Raw genomic sequence first — 16,836 nt, 5'->3', positions numbered from 1 at the left:
CCAGCTGCTGCTGTCTGCTGGCGGGGACAGCTGGGCCAACAGAGGGCCACTGTTCCCGAGCTCTGGGCCCTATTGTGGGGCCTCCTCCCGGTTCCAGCCGCAGCACCCCCAGCTGGCGCGTGGGCCCGGGACGGGGCGGGGTACCCCTGCCCCCCAGCCTCAGAGAGGCTGCTGGGAAGGTGACCCTCTGCGCAAGGGGGCCGCGCGGCCGACCTCTAGGCGGGAGGTCATGGCTCCGCAGCTCAGAAGACGAGTAGCCCCCACCAACCGCACGCGTGTCTAGTAGAAGCAAAGGTCCAGAGAGCGCGGGGGCCTTGCTCAAGAGCGCATGCGAGCCCGGGGCCGGCGGCGCCCCCGTCGCCCGGCTCCTCTCCTCCGGGAGATGAAAAATAGGCTGGAAGCGTGGAGGAGGAGGGACACGCTGACCACGCCTCCGAGGCGGGGCGACGCCGCAGGTCCCACCCCCTCCCGCCACGAATGAAGCGCAGCCCTACGTGGCCCGCCTACCAAGAGGCGTGGCCTTCTGAGCCAGGTGGAATTCCATTGGGTATTGGTCTGAGGCAGGCGGGACATTGCGCGTGACGGGCCCTGGGGGCGTGGCCTTCTTTCGGCGGGCGAGCTGGGCTCGGGATTCTAGGGTCTGTGACGCACCGCGGCGTGGGACAGGAGGAGACAAGCCTGCCGAGGCCCCGCCCCCAGCGGAGGCGCCGCGGCAGCCTGGGGGCGTGTCCCGGGCGGGCCACGCCCGCCCGCCCGCCCCGCGCTCCCCCCTCGGGTCGCCGAGCTCCGGCCAGCGCTGGGAGGGCCGGCCCCGGGATGTGAGTGCGGCGGGGCGGGGGCTCGGGCAGGGCCGCAGGGGTCCCCGCGGGCGGCGGAGCGCGCGCGCGCGGCCCCCGGGCCCGACAGGTGCTGGCCTACTCGGGCGAGCCGGGGCGCGCGGGCCCGCACCGTCGGCCGCCCCGGGCGCCGGGCCAGCCGCGCGCGCCTGCTCGGCGACGCGGGGAGACCGGCGCCGGGCCCCTCGGGCGGGGGCCCTGGGCTCCCCTGCCGGGCCTCAGGGTGGGACGCCAGCAGCCCCTGTGGGGCCGTCACGCGGGGCCCCCGGCCGGAGCCCAGGCCCCCGGGCCGCGGCCTGCGCCGTCTGCGCGCCTCTCTTCAGATGCCGTGCGCGGTCGGTGCCTCGCCACCCCCCCCCCCCGTCCGTGGTGGAGCCGAGGCCCAGCCCCCCCCCCCCCCCGAGGGGAGCGGTGCGGTGCTCTGGTGTGGAGAGGGGGCGCCGAGGCCTTGGGACTAGACCCCCCCCCAGCGCACCGCGGCCTCTCCACGGGCCTGTGTGTGACCTTGGGCCGTCGGGTCCTTGAGCAGCCCCCGGTGGGGGTGGAGGGCCTGTCTCCCCGGCTGCTGCGGGGAGGACCGGCCAGGGGCTGGGCTCAGGGCCAGCCCGTCGGGGCCCAGTGAGGATCGGCTCTTATTCCTGTTGCTGCGGCAGAGTGGGAGGTGGGGGCCAGGGGAGGGGAGGCCTCGCTCCACACTGAGGTTTTCCTGTCTGTCCTGTGCATGCGGAAGGCCACACGTGACCCAGCTGTACCAGCATGTGTCAGAAAAGCGCTGGCCCATCGTGTACTCGCCTCGCTACAACATCACCTTCATGGGCCTGGAGAAGCTGCACCCCTTCGACGCTGGAAAATGGGGCAAGGTGATCAATTTCCTAAAAGGTATGCAAAGCCCCTCCACCCCCAGCCCTTCCTCACCCCCTGCTTCCTTGGGCCCACCTGTCCTCCCCACACATCTCAAGAGAAGCATCAGGACCCTCACCCCCAGCTGCAGACTCCACACTGCCTTCTGCCCCTGCTGCCAACAAGATCTTTGCAGTAGAGTCCTAAGCATGATGTGTCTTGTTTTCACACTCCCTCTGGTCCGGTGCCTCTGCCCCAGTAGAAGAGGAGCTCATTAAAGCTGAGCATAGAAGGCTGGGCACAGGTGGCTCACGCCTGTAATCTTAGATACCCAGAGGGCTGAGATCAAAGTTCAAAGCCAGCCCAAGCAGGAAAATCTGTGAGACTTTCGCCTCCAATTAACCAGTAAAAGCCAGAAGTGGAGCTGTGGCTCAAGAGGTGGAATGATAGCCTTAAGAAAAAAAAAAAGGGGCTGGGAAGGTGGCTCAGTGGTAGAGCGCATGCCTTGCATGCCAGAGGCCCTGGGTTCGATTCCTCAGCACCACATAAGCAAAAAGAAAAAAGCCGGAAGTGGCGCTATGGCTCAAGTGGTAGAGCGCTAGCTTTGAGCTGAAGAACTGAGGGACAGCACCCAGGCCCAGAGTTCAGTCCCCATGACTGGACCCAAAAAAACAAACAAACAAAAAAACAAGAAAAAAAAAAGCTATGGGACAGCACTTAGGCCCTGAGTTCAGGCTTCATTACTGGCACACATACACAAAGCTGGACACTTAGAAGCTGAACTTTGGAGGAATCCGGTGTCCCTTCAGCCTTGCTGATTAGGAAATTGGAGCTGGAACAGTTAGAATATGGACAGTGCCACACAACTACTATGTGGGATTATGGTCTGGAAGTCAGCTCTGGGACCAAGATTCCTGGCTCATGTTTGGACACAGCTCCAGTGGAGGCCCCATTAGGAAAGCATCATTTTACCTGTGATCTGATTTGGGGAGGAGTTTCCCTGCATTTGGGGAAAACAGGAAGTGTGTCTGGCACAGGATGAAGCACCCCTTCTGACTACAGTGTGGAGCAAGTGTCGCCAGCCCACCTTTAACACCAAAGCCCATCTCCTTTCTAAACAGACCTAGAGCAAGTGGTGGGCTCTCCATCTTGCAAAAATACCATCAGCTCAGAGATTAGTAACACTGTGCTCCCATTGGATTTTTCATTTCTGGTTCTTCTATTTATGGCAAGGGATACTGGTTTTCTGATTACAGTAGTGAGCAAACTGAACACTCAAAGAAAGAAAAGCTGAAGGATAGGGAACATCGCCTGCGGTTCCTAAATGTGTGCCTTCTGCCCTGTCCTTTGCCCTTCTTCAGCCCCTGTATTGCCCAGCAGCTCCCCAGTGGCGTTCCGTGTCTTCCACTCCTGGGAGACAACAGTTGTCTCTGTTCCCTTCTGTCTTCTGGGATGAGGGTGGAAGGGAGGTGGGGCCACATGGCTGGGGCCTTGGGTGCTGTACCAGGAGAGGAGCCAGCCCTCTGCGGGAAGCACTGGAGACCATGGGGTGTTATAGAAAGGGAGCCCTGCCTGGTCTGTATGTGGAAAATATTTGCAACCAGTTGGTTTCTACCAGGCTTGATTTCTAATCACAACTCATTGGAGCTGGCGATGTGTTGAGAATGTAGAGCATTCTGGTCTAGCCTTGTGGGGAAGGGAGACACTGCCTGTGCTGGGCCTCAGTTTCTTTAGCAAAATGGTATTTGTGAGGGCTGTGGAAACCGCACAGGCCTCCAAGCATAAGTTGCCGTCTCCCTTGGGACCTGGCCATCCCCCCCCCCCCCCCCACTGCATATTGTTACTGATTCTACCTCTATTTTAAAAACTAATTTAAATTGGTTTTTAAAGGAAATGTGTCATCTGAGTGGGGAAAGGCAGTTTTACTTGCTTTAAATAGAGGCTGTGATCAAAACAAAACAAAAGAAATGCAATGAAAACAAGCGTAATCCAGCACTGGCGGGGTCCGGTTCTTGTAGTTCAGCCCTGGCTGTCCTGATGTCCACTGGCCACGGACTGGCAGCTGCTGTCCTTTGCTTATAAGGAGAGGTGAGCAAGGGTAGGTCAGGCTGTACAGTGGCCACCAAGGTTCCAGATGGAGGCAGAGGTATGAGGAAGAGTGTGGCTCACTTGAGAGGAGGCCATTTCCCTTCTGTCTTCTGAGGATGAGGGTGCGAGGGAGGTGGGGCCACATAGCTGGGGGCCTTGGGTGCTGTGGTGACCATGTGTCACCTGCCTGTGGACGCCATCCCCTCACACTAGAGCTCACCCAGTGGCTGTGGGCAGCTTTTGGGACACACAAGGGTTGCTGTGAGTCCAGTATGCAATGTCCTGGGCCAGGGAGTCTGGCCATCATCCACACTGGCCTGGCTGGCAGCCTGTTGTGGGAGGCCTGCAAGCCAGCAATGCCTACCTCACCCTGGGGCTGCTGAGGGTATACCTGCAGCCTGGGGGAAGGGGGTGGGCTTGAAGTAGCAGCAGGAAACAGCAGCTTACTTTGTGGTTCCAGAGGAGAAGCTCCTGGCGGACAGCATGCTGGTGGAGGCGCGGGAGGCGTCCGAGGAGGACCTGCTGGTGGTGCATACAAGGCGCTATCTCAATGAGCTGAAGGTACATGGTGGTGATCAGAGGAGGGGGCCTGGCAGGCAGCACGGGAGTCTATGCTGGATAAAGACCTCCCTGTCTCAGGGTGTACGAGAGCAAGGATGGCCACCGGTGGAAGTAGAACCCTCTAGAGACTGGGGGATTCTGCATCAGTGATTTTCAACCTCTGCTCTATGGACAGGCCTCACAGATCTCTGCCTGGATGACCACTTTGGTCTATTTTTATATTGGGCTCAGTTTAAGTTCAAGGTCTTCTTGTAAAGACTTGTTGCAAATGGTTGGGCTAAAGACTGGTTTGGAACTCCCCCTGGGGTCTGGCAGGGAGAATAAAAAAGCAGGCAGGAGGTATCTGGGGTACACGGCAAAACTGCCATCTTCCCCACGTGGGTGTCTGCCACAAAGCTCCTCTGTGGGCCCCACATGACCAGACCACCCAGCTTTCTGAGAGATGTGAAATGCAGGCACTTAGATGACGTCCCCTGATTCCTTCATCGTGCAGTTCTAAAGTCTCCAAGCCCTCGGCAGCCCAAACTGGGCCTTCAGCTACTGGGCTGCACTCTCTTTCTGGGAGGGGGGAGTGTCCACTGAGCTCCCACCAGAGCCCGCACTCACTTGTCCTTCTGTGGGTGAGGCAGGAACTGGCATAGGGGTATCAGAACCTTCAGCAGCCAGCCTGAGCTGGTGGGGGTGGCGTCAGGTGTGCCACAGGTACTCTGCCCCCAGGCTTCCTGGCTGCACTTGCCGTGGGCTCAGAGCCCCAGTGAATGCTGGAGTTGAACAGTGCCCTCCACTCAGTAGGAAGAAAAGCCACGGCCCAGAACCAGGCTGAGCCTGCTCAAGGGCACCTGGGCAGTGGGTCGGGCCTGGGGGAAGCTGCCAAAGCATCCACCCAGTCTTCCAGGGTTCAGTCATAGCTACTGCCCTTCCTCCTCCTCTATCCGTCCTGCACTGTGGCAGTTCTGCATGGAGCTGTGAGCTCCTGAAAGATTACCAGGAGGAGGGTGCAGCTTGGCTCCCAGGAGACAGAGGTGTGTGAGGCGTTGGCAGAAAGCCCTGCGCTGGCTGCCCTGGTTTCCTGGGGCCCGGGCATGCGCAGTCACAGTCCACAGCCCAGGGGGCCAGGTCAGAAGGGCATGCTGCCTGACTGCAGAGGGTGAGGAGCGTGTGGGACCCGGGGCTCTGAGTCAGGCAAGGGCAGAGCAGAGCAGAGTAAGGCCAGGATGAGGTGAGAATGAGTGGATAGGCTCTAGCACCACCCCAATTTACAGGCCCGTGGGGAAATTGCAGGGCAGGCTGCAGCCCTTGCCCTGCCCCCCCCCCCCCCCCAATTCTGAGAGCAGCATCTTCTGTAATAAGAAAAGTAATTTCAAAAGCATTAACAGGTAGTGTCCCAAATAGAAAATCAAGGAGAATCCAGACCTGCCAGCACAAAGGGCTCCACGGGTGTCTTCGAGTTCCATGGCAGCCAGAGCAAAAGGAACAAGATCGTTCCTGTGACACCCCAGGCCTGCCAGCTGTGGAAGGAGTATGGATTTTGTTCTGGGTATCGTGGACAGTCACAGGGTGAGGGGGGGAGAAGGGGAGGCAGGGTGGGAGCTGTCCCTGACACTCAGGTGTGACATTAGGGCTCCAGCTCAGAGTGGCCCCCTCTCTCCTGCCTCTCTCCACTCTGCCCCTGCACTGATGTGGCCTTTGCCATGGATCGATTGATCATTGAAGGCAGAATAGTGACCTGTTGTTTGCAAGGTAACATCAATGCAGGGACATGAGCATATTGAGCACCTGCCATGTGCACGGCCCAGTGGAGGGGGCAGCGGGGCTGGGCCAGCACTGGGTCCTTGTCTTCTGCTGATTCCAGGGGAAATCTGCCCTCAGGAGCAGGGCAGTGTGTGCAGCACCCAAGAGCTCATCCCTGCACACTGCGTGCGGCTCATGGCGCGTCTGTCAGAGGGGACCCAGTGAGCACGGCACTCTATCCAGTGCTGTGGGGGCACAGAGGACATCAGAGCATCCATGTCCCTTTCTTGTGGTGTGGAAAGCAGCCCAGCCCCTGATGACACGGCCCGGCTCGGCAGGTCTAGCGCACAGGTGTGAGCCACTGACGCCCAGCCAGGCTCCGTCATTTATTTTTTTATGTGTGTGTTGGTACTGAGGCTTGAACTCAGGGCCTCAATCTCTCATTGGCCTTTTTGCTCAAAGCTGGTGTTCTACCCCTTGAGCCAGGTCTGGATAACTTGCAAGTTAATTTTTGAGTATGGTATGAAATGAAAGTCCAATTTCTTCTCCCCTCCCTGTTTTCTTCCTTCTCTTCCTCCCCCCACCCCCTCCCCTTTATGATTGTAGACATTCAGTTCCCACAACACCATTTATTAAAGACTGAGTTTTCCTCAGTGGATGTTCTTGGAAACTTTGTAGGAAATAAAATTGGACAAAAATATGGACTTATTTCTGGACTTTCTTTTTTATTGTAAAGGTGATGTGCAGAGGGGTTATGCCAAGGTAATGAGTACTTTTTTTCTTTTGATGTTGGTCTAGAGCTTGAACTCAGGGCCTGGGCTCTGTCCCTGAGCTCTTTTGCTCAAGGTTAGCACTTCACTACTTTGAGCCACAGCTCCATGTATGGTTTTTGAGTGGTTAATTGGAGATAAGAATCTCATGGGGACTTTTCTGCCTGGGCTGACTTTGAACTGAGATCCTCCTGAGTAGCTAGGATTACAGGTGTGAGCCACCGGTACCCAGCTAGTTTGTTCGTTCGTTCGTTCCTTCCTCTCTCTCTCTCTTTCCTTCTTTCTTTCTTTCTTTCCTTTCTTTCTTCCTTTCTCTGTCTCTCTTTCTTTCTTTCTTTCTTTCTTTCTTTCTTTCTTTCTTTCTTTCTTTCTTTCTTTCTTTCTTTCTTTCTTTCTTTCTTTCTTTCTTTCTTTCTTTCTTTCTTTCTTTCTTTCTCTCTCTCTTCTTCCTTCCTTTTTCTTTTTTGTTGGTCATTGGGCTTGAACTCTGGGCCTGAGCACTGTCCCTGCACTTTTCAGATCAAGGTGAGCTCTCTACCACTTGAGCTATACCGCCACTTCGGTTTTCTAGTAGTTTATTGGAGATAAGAGTTTCACGGACTTTCCTGCCCGGGCTGGCTTTGAACCATGATCCTCAGATCTCAGCCTCCTGAGTAGCTAGGATTACAGGCATGAGCCACCGGCGCCCAGCTTTTCTCTCTCTCTCTCTCTCTCTCTCTCTCTCTCTTCCCTCCCTTCCTCCCTCCCTCCCTCCCTCCCCCCTCTCTTTCTTTCTGTCAGTCATGGAGCTTGAACTCTGGGCCTGGGCGCTGTCCCTTAGCTCTTCAGCTCAAGGCAAGTGCTCTACCATTTGAGCCACAGTGCCACTTCCCGTTTTCTGGTGGTTCATTGGAGATAAGAGTCTCATAGACTTTCCTGCCTCGCTGGCTTTGAACCTTGATCCTCAGATCTCAGCCTCCTGAGTAGCTAGGATTCCAGGCATGAGCCACTGGTACCAAGCTTACATTTCTTTTTGAACAATATTACCCTTTCCCTCATTTTCTCCCAGTTTTATCCCTCCCGACTATTTCTGGATTTTCATTTGATCTGTATATCTATCATGTCAGTACCATACTATTTTGGTGACTGCAGCTTTGTAGTAGGGGTAAAATGTGGAATTGTAATCCTCTAGTTTTCTTCTTTTTTCAAGATTGTTTTGACCATTTATGGTCCCTTAAGATTCCTGTGAATCATAGGACCAACTTCTTGATGTTTTGTAAAAGCTATAAGTCTATATAGGTCTCTAGGAGTTCTGCCATCTTAATGAAACTTGGTCTTCACATGCATAATTTTGGACTATTTCCAGGTTAGTTAGGCGTTCTTAATTTCTCTCAGCGATGTGGTAGTTTCCTGCAGCTAAGTCTTGCACTTTCTGTTTACATTCTGTTTTATTCCTTCTGGTGCCATTGTGAATGGAATTGTCGTCTTAGTTTCCTTCCTAGTGCCTAGGAATGTAGCTTATTTCTGGATGTGGATTCTATATCCTACGGCTCTGCTAAACGTATTTTTCTAGCTTTCATAGTTCTTGTGTGCATGTTCCTTAGCGCCTTCTATGTATAACATCACGCTACTGGCGAGTGGAGACCATTTTACCTCTTCCTTTACAGTACAGATACTGCTGATTGATGGATGATTGATCGATTTCTCTTGCGTAGTCAATCTGCTGGAACTCCAGACTGTGTTGAGTAGAGATGGCAAAGCAGGAGACTTTGTGGGAAGCTTTTAGCCTTGCTATTATCACTGTGGGTAGTTGGTTTGTTTTTAATAAATGCCCTTCACCATACTGGGAGAGTGTTCTTCTCCAAGTGTGTGTAGTGGTTTTTATGCTGGAAAAGGGTTGGATTTTTGCCAGACTTTCTCTGCACTTGCTGAGGCATGCTCTTGTGTTCCCTTCCGGCCCTTCTCTCCTTTTGTGTGCTGTTTCACTGGTGGAAGGGACTCACCCAAGTTGGGGGCATTCTGAGTAGATTTGCAGCCCATCCCTTCCCCTAGAGCATTTCTTGTTTTGAACCTCTGTGGGCCGGGGGTCTACCTGAAGGAGTCAGGTGACCAGTGTGCACTCTTGTGAGCACTTTTGGACCTGAATGGTTAGGACAGTAGGTCCCAAGTGGGTCCTGCAGTTTGTGGCACCCACAGAGGCTGCTTGGTGTGGAGCTTTGCGGTGGAGAGGCTGGAGGCCGACTCTTGGTGGCTGCGGGGGCACCTCACTCTTCATTCAGCCTGTGTTGTGGCTCAGAGCAGAGACACGTCAAGTGGAGCCAGCATCGGAATCACTGGACAGCTTGTTACAGCCCAACGGGCTTCTGGGCCCACTTGTTCCTGAGGCCTGATGTCCAGGGCGGGCTTTGAGGGTCTGCTTTCTTCACACATTCTTAGGTGACACTGGATACACCATAATGCAAGGAGCAGGGCCACGGGTTGGGAGCTGGGTGACTGTGATAGCAGGCTGCGGAGGATGCTGGGCACTTAGGAGCCCACAAATCCCAGGAGGACTATTTCCATTTTGAACCACAGTGCCACTTCTGGCTTTCTGGTGGCTAATTGAAGATACTCATGGGCTTTCTGGCCTGGGTTAGCTTTGAACCAGGACACTGAGATCCTAAGTAGCTAGGATTATAGGTGTGAGCCACTGGCTCCTGGCTTATTTTTTTTCCTGTCCCTGGAGATACTAAAGCAGTCTGGGACAGCACTAGATATGGCTCTTTACTGCTCTGTACGACCTAGAAGCTCACATGACTGGTCCTAGCTCTGCCTACTTCTCTTCATTCTGGCCTTGCACCTCTGCCCCAAGTTGCCTTTCCAACTTGACTCTTGTTCACTGTTCACCTGCAGGGGGCGCCTCTCCCACGAGGCCTGTCTGTCTGTCTACCTCCCTCCTCATACATGCCCTGCTTCTCAGTCATATTTCTTCCCATGCCCACATCAGGGCTTGTTCACGCTGCTAGGGCCTGACAAAGTGTTTACAGCCAGTATCTCCAGACATCAGCCAGGCTCAGTCTGCTCCTCCTGGGGCTGCTGGAGAGCAGGAGAGCCCTGAGCGTCTCCAGCTGGGCAGATGATGGCGTCTTCTGGGGGCTGTCAGGCTGCCTGACAGACCACAGTACTGTGGTCTGGAGGTCGGGGGGCACGCCCTGCCCCTGGCCTTGGAGCACATGTGTCTGGCTGTTCCGTAGACCCTCAGCAGCTGGGGCAAAGACCGTGGCCGGAGGAAGGAGACGGAAAGGCCCTCCCTTCCAGGCCCCAGTGGCCTTTTCTTTACTAGGGGTCAGCTGAACTCCTCAGACATCCTGGCAGCTCTCTGCTGCCCTTGTTCTGGGCACAAGAGGGCAGCCGCGCACTTCCAAGTGCTTCCCAGTGCTGGGGAATTTGGACCTTGCTCTGAGAAATGCGGACTGCTTTTCGCTGCACCCAGAGCCCAAAGCTTGGCCAGCCCAGTGGTGTGGGGATGGCTTGGCTCTCATTTCTAACCAAAGAAGTATGTCCCAGGGCAACTGGAGAGCATCCCCGGGCCGGGCAGGGGCTGATTTCCATTTCTTTCCACAGTGGTCCTTTGTCGTTGCCACCATCACCGAGATCCCCCCTGTCATCTTCCTTCCCAACTTCCTTGTGCAGAGGAAGGTGCTGAGACCCCTGCGGACCCAGACAGGAGGAACCATAATGGTAGGTGGGGGAGGAGGCGGACACAGCTCCCTCCCCTCACATTCCCTGCCCCCCTCTCCGCCCCCCCCCTTAGCCCCTGTCTTTCCCTGCCTTGTCCTTCCTCCTCCATCTAGTAGTTGAGCAAAATCCCAGCTATTCCCCAGACCCAGCAACAAGGACCCTTTCTGCGAAAAGCTTTCTGTCTGGGGAATTGGATCTCCTCCCCTCCCCCAGTTCCTGCCCTCCCCCCCCACCATTACCATATTTGCTGGCATATAAGGCCCATCTCCACAATTCCCACCACCACAGGGTATATTCTACCCCTGGGGCTCTAGTGTAAATGGCAAACCGAGCCAAACCGAGCCAAACCGAGGGACATTTCACCAACTGTGAGAGCAGTATCTTTGATCCACTCGTCTTAATTATGTATTCCTGCAGGATTACAACAACAGGTCTACCAAAACATGCTCTCCCCCCCCCCCCCCCCAAAGCCACCTTAAAGTCCTCAGTTCACTGGGATGAGTTTCTTCCACTTCTTGCAAGTCACATAGGGCCTTTAGCTGTGTGCCTCCTGTGCCAGCCGGTCTGGTGCTGACTTTGCTAGACTGACCAACCGTGCTGGTGGGTGAGGGGTCCCGGTACCTCGCTACAGCTTCTTCCCACCCCGGAGCTGGCCAGGGGAGGGATCAGTGGGTGAGAGAAGGGGCTGGTCACCTGCCCTCACCCTCTGCTTGTCTCCAAGGCAGGGAAGCTGGCTGTGGAGCGAGGCTGGGCCATCAACGTAGGTGAGTGCTTGGGCCTGCGCACCTCTGGCTGGCTTGAAATGGGTCTGGGGGAAGGGAGGGCCAAAAGGACCCGAGCCCTGCAGCTTCCTCAGGTGGATCTGCAGCCTCCTGTGTCTCTGTCCAATGTGGGACCTTGTATACAACTCCGGCCCAGCCTTTTACACACACCTAATAACTCCCCTGCCCCTTCCCAGTAAGTCTGCCCTCCTCTGTGTGGAGCGATTCCCACCTTTGTGGGGCTCCCCTGGAAGACTTCATCTGCATCCTGGGGCCCAGGTCAGCATACAGCATCAATATCACCTTCTCAGGTCCTAAGGGAGACTCCTTATAATCCAGTCCCTCAGGGTGGGTCCTGGGAGGGCTGCACACACGGGAGTCCCTGTCACTGCCCCTCACGGAGCACGGCGTGTCACAGGTGCACAGCCCCTTCCCTCCCAGCCTCTGGTTTGAGCTGCATAGGTGTCATCAGGCGATCTCACCAAGAGCCCCTCCCCCTTCCCCCGGAGCTCCTGGCTCTTCCGTGAGCTTGCACGGCCAGCCCGGTTCTCCTGCTGCTTGGCATCCCCAGGGATCCAGTTAGGTCTGGCCCAGGGTGGTGTGCTGATACTTGGTTGCACCAAGGAGTGATTCATGTCCGTGTCCACAGCAAGGGGCCTGGGGCCTCTGCCCTGGGAAGTGTTGTGGCCTGGTTGAAGTTAAGAGGCAGGACCTGAGCCGTCCTGGGTCTGCCATCACCTGGCTGTGTGGCTCTGGGCAAGCTACTGATCCCTTCTGTGCCTGAGTCTACGCAGGGGTGAATGGGGCTGTTGGTGACTTCATCCCCTTCTGGCTGTAGGGAGGCCTGAGCCGAGCCCAAGCCCAGGGGCCTGTGGCCTGGGGGTGGAGACCCGTGCCTTGTCCCTTTTCTGTAAGTTCATGTCAGTGGGTGGAGACTTGTCCCTTATGTGCACTCTTGCTGGCCGGTGGGCCTGCCAGGGAAAGGCTCGTGGGCTCCAAGGCTCCAGGCTGAGTCTCAGGTTTGAAGGAAGACAAGTCATCCCCTTTGCCTTGGGCAGCCATGGCCAACCGAGCCCACCCTCCCAGCCTCCCCAGCCTCCCCTAGCAGAACCAGGGCCCAAGGCAAGCTGGCTCTGGACCACCTGCTTCCCGATGGCGACCACAGGGCCGGCCCAGCTAGGTGGGGACAGGAGCGGCTCTCTGCCGTGGGGATTGCGAGCTCCCGTGCGGGGAGTGGTTGTGAGAGGACACTTGTGGTCCGCATGCCCGGGTCTCCCCGAGAGCTAGCCCTTGCTCTGCACTGGTGGCTGTGGCACAGAGCTGCCTTGTGGCCCGTGTGGCATGCCCAGGTGCAGCCTGGGAGCTGGAAGGGGAGGACGGGGAGGCTGGGCAGGGGGTGCCTAGACCCAGCCAGACAGTGCCGCCACCCACCCTCCACAGGGGGCGGCTTCCACCACTGCTCCAGCGACCGCGGCGGCGGCTTCTGTGCCTATGCTGACATCACGCTTGCCATCAAGGTGTGTCTGGGCTCCCGAGAGCCCTCCCCGGGGCCCCAGAGGAAGGAAGCGGGGCTCAGGGTAGAGTGGTCACAAGCTAAAACCATGACCCCCAGCACCAGTCCCGTACCCCATGACTGACCCCGTGCTGCGCATGGTGTAGGCCAACACGGCCCCCGTCCACACAGGGCTTTCAGGAGCCGGGGGGCCAACAGGCCTGGCATTGGGGCTGATGGTAGAGCAGGAGGCCTGGCAGGGCAGAGGAGGGAGGGAGGCTTCCTGGAGGAGGGGGCACTGGCCTTTGTCTTTGGAGGAAGAGGCAGAATTTGGGGGATGAAGTTGCAGGTCTGTGGGGGTTCCCCTCATGTCCCAGGGCATCTGGGGAGCTCAGGGTCTGCCCTCCTCCGGAGCCCTCTCACTACTGGCTGCACATACCTAGGCAAGCGGTGTCTACCTGCTGGCCTGCACACCGAGGCCATGCATCCCCTGCCTGCCCCTCGCTGTCTGTGGAGTCCTCATGCCTCTTCTCTTCCCCGGCAGTTTCTGTTTGAACGGGTGGAGGGCATCTCCAAGGCCACCATCATTGACCTGGATGCACATCAGGTGAGTGTCCCAGGAGCCTGTCCCCCACCCCACCATCGGCTCCCCTCACACGGGACTCCTGCCGCCCTCCGTTCCTGCTTTACTCAAGCTGGAAGGAGCCCTGCATCCAGCCGTGGGGAAGGGCCTCCTCCTCCCTCTTGAACCCCGGGATCCTCCCTCCTATCTGACCGAACACTGGTGGTGCCTCTTCCTAAAGCCCAGTCTGGTTGTGCTGCGTCCTCTGCTGTGAGTCTCAGGTGCCTGCCTCCTGCCCTGAGCTTGAGAGACTGTGGACCAGCCCCAGGCACAGCCTCGGGTCCTTGGGCCCCGGAGGCCACCAGAATTCATGGCACCAGGGACTCTGAACACACACAGTCACAGTTACACAGTTCTATGCACACACAGTCACACACAGTCGCATGAATGCACACACGTGCACATACACACCCACCCACATTCATGTGAACACACACATGTACACATACAGTCACACAAGTCACACGAACACACACTCACATGTACACATACATATACAGTCTCAGTCATACACAGTCACATGAACACACACTCACATGTACACACAGAGTCACACACAATCTCAGTCACATGTACCCAGTCACACGCAATCACACGAACATGCACTCACATGTACACATACATACACAGTCACACAAACACATGTACACATACATACACAGTCACACAGTCACCAAACACTCACATGTACACACAGAGTCACACAGTCTCAGTCACATGTACCCAGTCACACGAACACGTACTCACATGTACACATACATAATCACACAGCCACATGAACACACACGTATATGTGCACAGTCATACACAATCTCACAGTCACATGTACATACCATCACGTGAACACACTCACGTGTACACATACACAGACACACAATCACAGTTGTATAGTCACATGTACACATACTTATATGTACACATACACAGTCACATAGTTGCACACAAGCCACACTCACACATATACACATACACAGTAACATAGTCACACAGCTACATGTACACTCGTAGTCACAGTTTCACATGTATACACACATGCACACCCATACAGTCACAACACAACACATGTACACAATGCACCATCACACATACGCACAGCCATACAGAGTCACGCTCACTCACACATGGGCCTGCACAGTTTGCATTCCTCATTCCTGGCCCACCTGATTCCACTGTAGGCCGAGGGTGGCAAGGCTGGAGTTCCTACCTCAGTTTCCATGGAAGATTCTCTTTGTGCTTGTGACAGGGCTGCCAGAGGCCCTGGGGCCAGGTGTCCAGGTCACACCTCAGTTGTGCAGCTCCCTCTGGGAACGCCTCAGGTGTGGGGGTACTGGGGTCCCGCGGTACCTGCCATAGCAGCGGCCATGTCCTTCCACAGGGCAACGGGCATGAGCGAGACTTCATGGGTGACAGGCGCGTGTATATCATGGATGTCTACAACCGCCACATCTACCCCGGGGACCGCTTGGCCAAAGGTGAGCTGTGTGGCCAGCAGGCCACCCTGCCCCCAGCCAGCCCCCAGCCCCTCTCGGCACTCCCGGGAGTGGCTCCTCTAGCCGCTGCTTTCTCAGCTCAGCTGGAGGAATGAAAGGCCCCAGTGAACTAAAGTCAGGTCCATTTCCAGTCCTGCGTGGTGACAGGGCCCACAGCATTTCCCGCCCTGAACCTGTTTCCTGCCCCACACACTGGACTATTTATGTCTTCCTTCCAGAGGCCATCCGGAGGAAGGTGGAGCTGGAGTGGGGCACGGAGGACCAGGAGTACCTGAGTAAAGTGGGGAGGAACGTAGAGAAGGCGCTCCAGGAGCACCTGCCCGACGTGGTGGTGTACAACGCTGGCACCGACATCCTCGAGGGGGACCGCCTCGGGGGGCTGTCCATCAGCCCAGGGGTGTGTCCCAGCACCCCCTTCTCAGGCAGCCATTGGGGGAGGCTTCCCATCAGCCCAGGGGTGCATGCCAACCCTGGGGACGTCCCTGGGCTCCAGGCGTGCTCTGGGAGGCAGGGAGCAGCCGCAGGGAGGGAGGGAGGACGTGTCAGGGAGGACAGGGACTGATGAGTCGGGGTCTGAGCCTGTCCTCCCCATCCCTCACAGGGCATTGTGAAGAGGGACGAGCTGGTGTTCCGCGTGGTCCGAGGCCTCCAGATTCCCATCCTCATGGTGACTTCAGGCGGGTACCAGAAACGCACGGCCAGGATCATCGCCGACTCCATCCTGAATCTGCACGACCTGGGCCTCATCGGGCCCGAGTCTCCCAGCGTCTCAGCACAGAGCTCAGACACGCCGCTGCTTCCCCGCACTGTGCCCTGACGCCGCCGCTCAGTTCTCCCTGCCCGCCGCGCCCCTCGCGAGCCGCCCTCACTGCTTAATGTCGTCTAACTTCCTGGGGCTGCGGAGGCAGCACAGTGAGCCAGAGGGGCAGAAGGGCCGGGCCTGGCCATTCCTCCATTTCCCCCGGGCTGCCCAGGTTCTCTAGGCCACTTGGCGTGGCAGAAAGCAGAGCCAGTTCCAGGGAAGCCTCTTCATGGGGTGGTGAGCAGGTGGGCACGCCCGGAGAAGGACAAGGAGGGCCCGGAGGTGTCATGGTGACTGGTCAGGCGGAGGAAGTGACCATCTCTTACTTTCTGTTGGTGTGGAAGGGGCCTCCCTCCTCGCGAGGGCAGAGCTGCGGGGTGCAGCCTCAGCCCGCCCTGGGCTCCCAGACAGCAGGCAAGTGCCCTGGGTGGGTGTAGGGCCTTTGGAAAGCAGTTCGGGGGCTCTCACAGCTGGGATTCCCCACAATAAAGCAAAGTCCGGGCTTGCCGTGAATGGGGTCCTGAGGATTCTCACTCACGTACTCCCTGCCCGCGCCCTCCCCCCCCCCCCCCCCAGTCTCCCTGCTGGGCCCTGGAGGCAGTTTTAGGGGAAGAATTCTTGGCTCACCAAAGGGCACTGGTCCTAGAGGGACCAGGTGGGGAAGGCAGAGGAAGTGAGGCCTGGCCGCTTCAAGTCCTGGGAGGGCTGCTTGCCCAGCGCGGTCTGCAGATGCTGTGGCCCCAGGAGGGACTTCCTGGGGTCTGGGGCTAGCCAGGTAGGCGAGGGGAGAAGCGGGGCAGGCTTGGGGGCTGCGGTCTCCACTGGCCTCACCCAGAGTGCCCAGTTCCCACCGCTCCTTGTCCATGGACCCAGGTGTATCTGCCCTCTGTGCTGCTCTGAGGGAGACATTGGGGTCCTCCAGGAAACTGAGTGTGTGCCCTCCTAGCTGGTGACTGCCACCCTGACCAGAGGCGAAAGGGGAGAGGAGGAAGCGAGTCAGCCAGGCTGCGTCAGCCTCAGTCAGCCCCACGCAAGACACTCGTGACCATCCGGTGCTTCCCTGCTTCCATGGTATTTCCCATGCCCCCTATGTGGGAGGGGTCACAGGTCACCCCAAATCTTGACCTACTAGGCCAGACCCGAG

The 16,836-nt window shown here is 57.2% G+C and overlaps 1 protein-coding gene across 2 annotated transcripts; it reads left to right on the top strand.

Annotated features, from left to right (window-relative positions):
* Positions 1-713: 713 nt before the first annotated feature.
* Positions 714-16,205, top strand: Hdac11 (histone deacetylase 11). 2 transcript variants are annotated; one of them, XM_042680263.1, is made up of 10 exons: positions 714-818; positions 1,567-1,715; positions 4,225-4,325; positions 10,409-10,525; positions 11,247-11,289; positions 12,727-12,803; positions 13,323-13,385; positions 14,776-14,872; positions 15,109-15,287; positions 15,492-16,205. In XM_042680263.1, coding segments are annotated over exons 1-10 (1,044 nt in total). In that variant the 5' UTR covers positions 714-816; the 3' UTR covers positions 15,708-16,205. The 2 variants fall into 2 exon arrangements, with proteins under 2 accessions (XP_042536197.1, XP_042536199.1); XM_042680265.1 differs by lacking the exons at positions 10,409-10,525; positions 11,247-11,289; positions 12,727-12,803.
* Positions 16,206-16,836: the final 631 nt, after the last annotated feature.

The sequence above is a fragment of the Dipodomys spectabilis genome, unplaced genomic scaffold (assembly GCF_019054845.1).
Source record: "Dipodomys spectabilis isolate Male_0828 unplaced genomic scaffold, ASM1905484v1 ptg000054l, whole genome shotgun sequence".
NCBI lineage: Eukaryota > Metazoa > Chordata > Mammalia > Rodentia > Heteromyidae > Dipodomys > Dipodomys spectabilis.
Note: the sequence above shows the minus strand (reverse complement) of the source record. Positions and strands in the feature narration are given on the sequence as shown.

Bases quoted from the DNA above. Each gene is read 5' to 3' on its own strand.
- Hdac11 (XM_042680263.1), top strand. The intron at 4,326-10,408 runs GTACATGGTGGT...TTCTTTCCACAG, and splicing joins GCTATCTCAATGAGCTGAAG to TGGTCCTTTGTCGTTGCCAC. The intron at 11,290-12,726 runs GTGAGTGCTTGG...CACCCTCCACAG, and splicing joins AGGCTGGGCCATCAACGTAG to GGGGCGGCTTCCACCACTGC.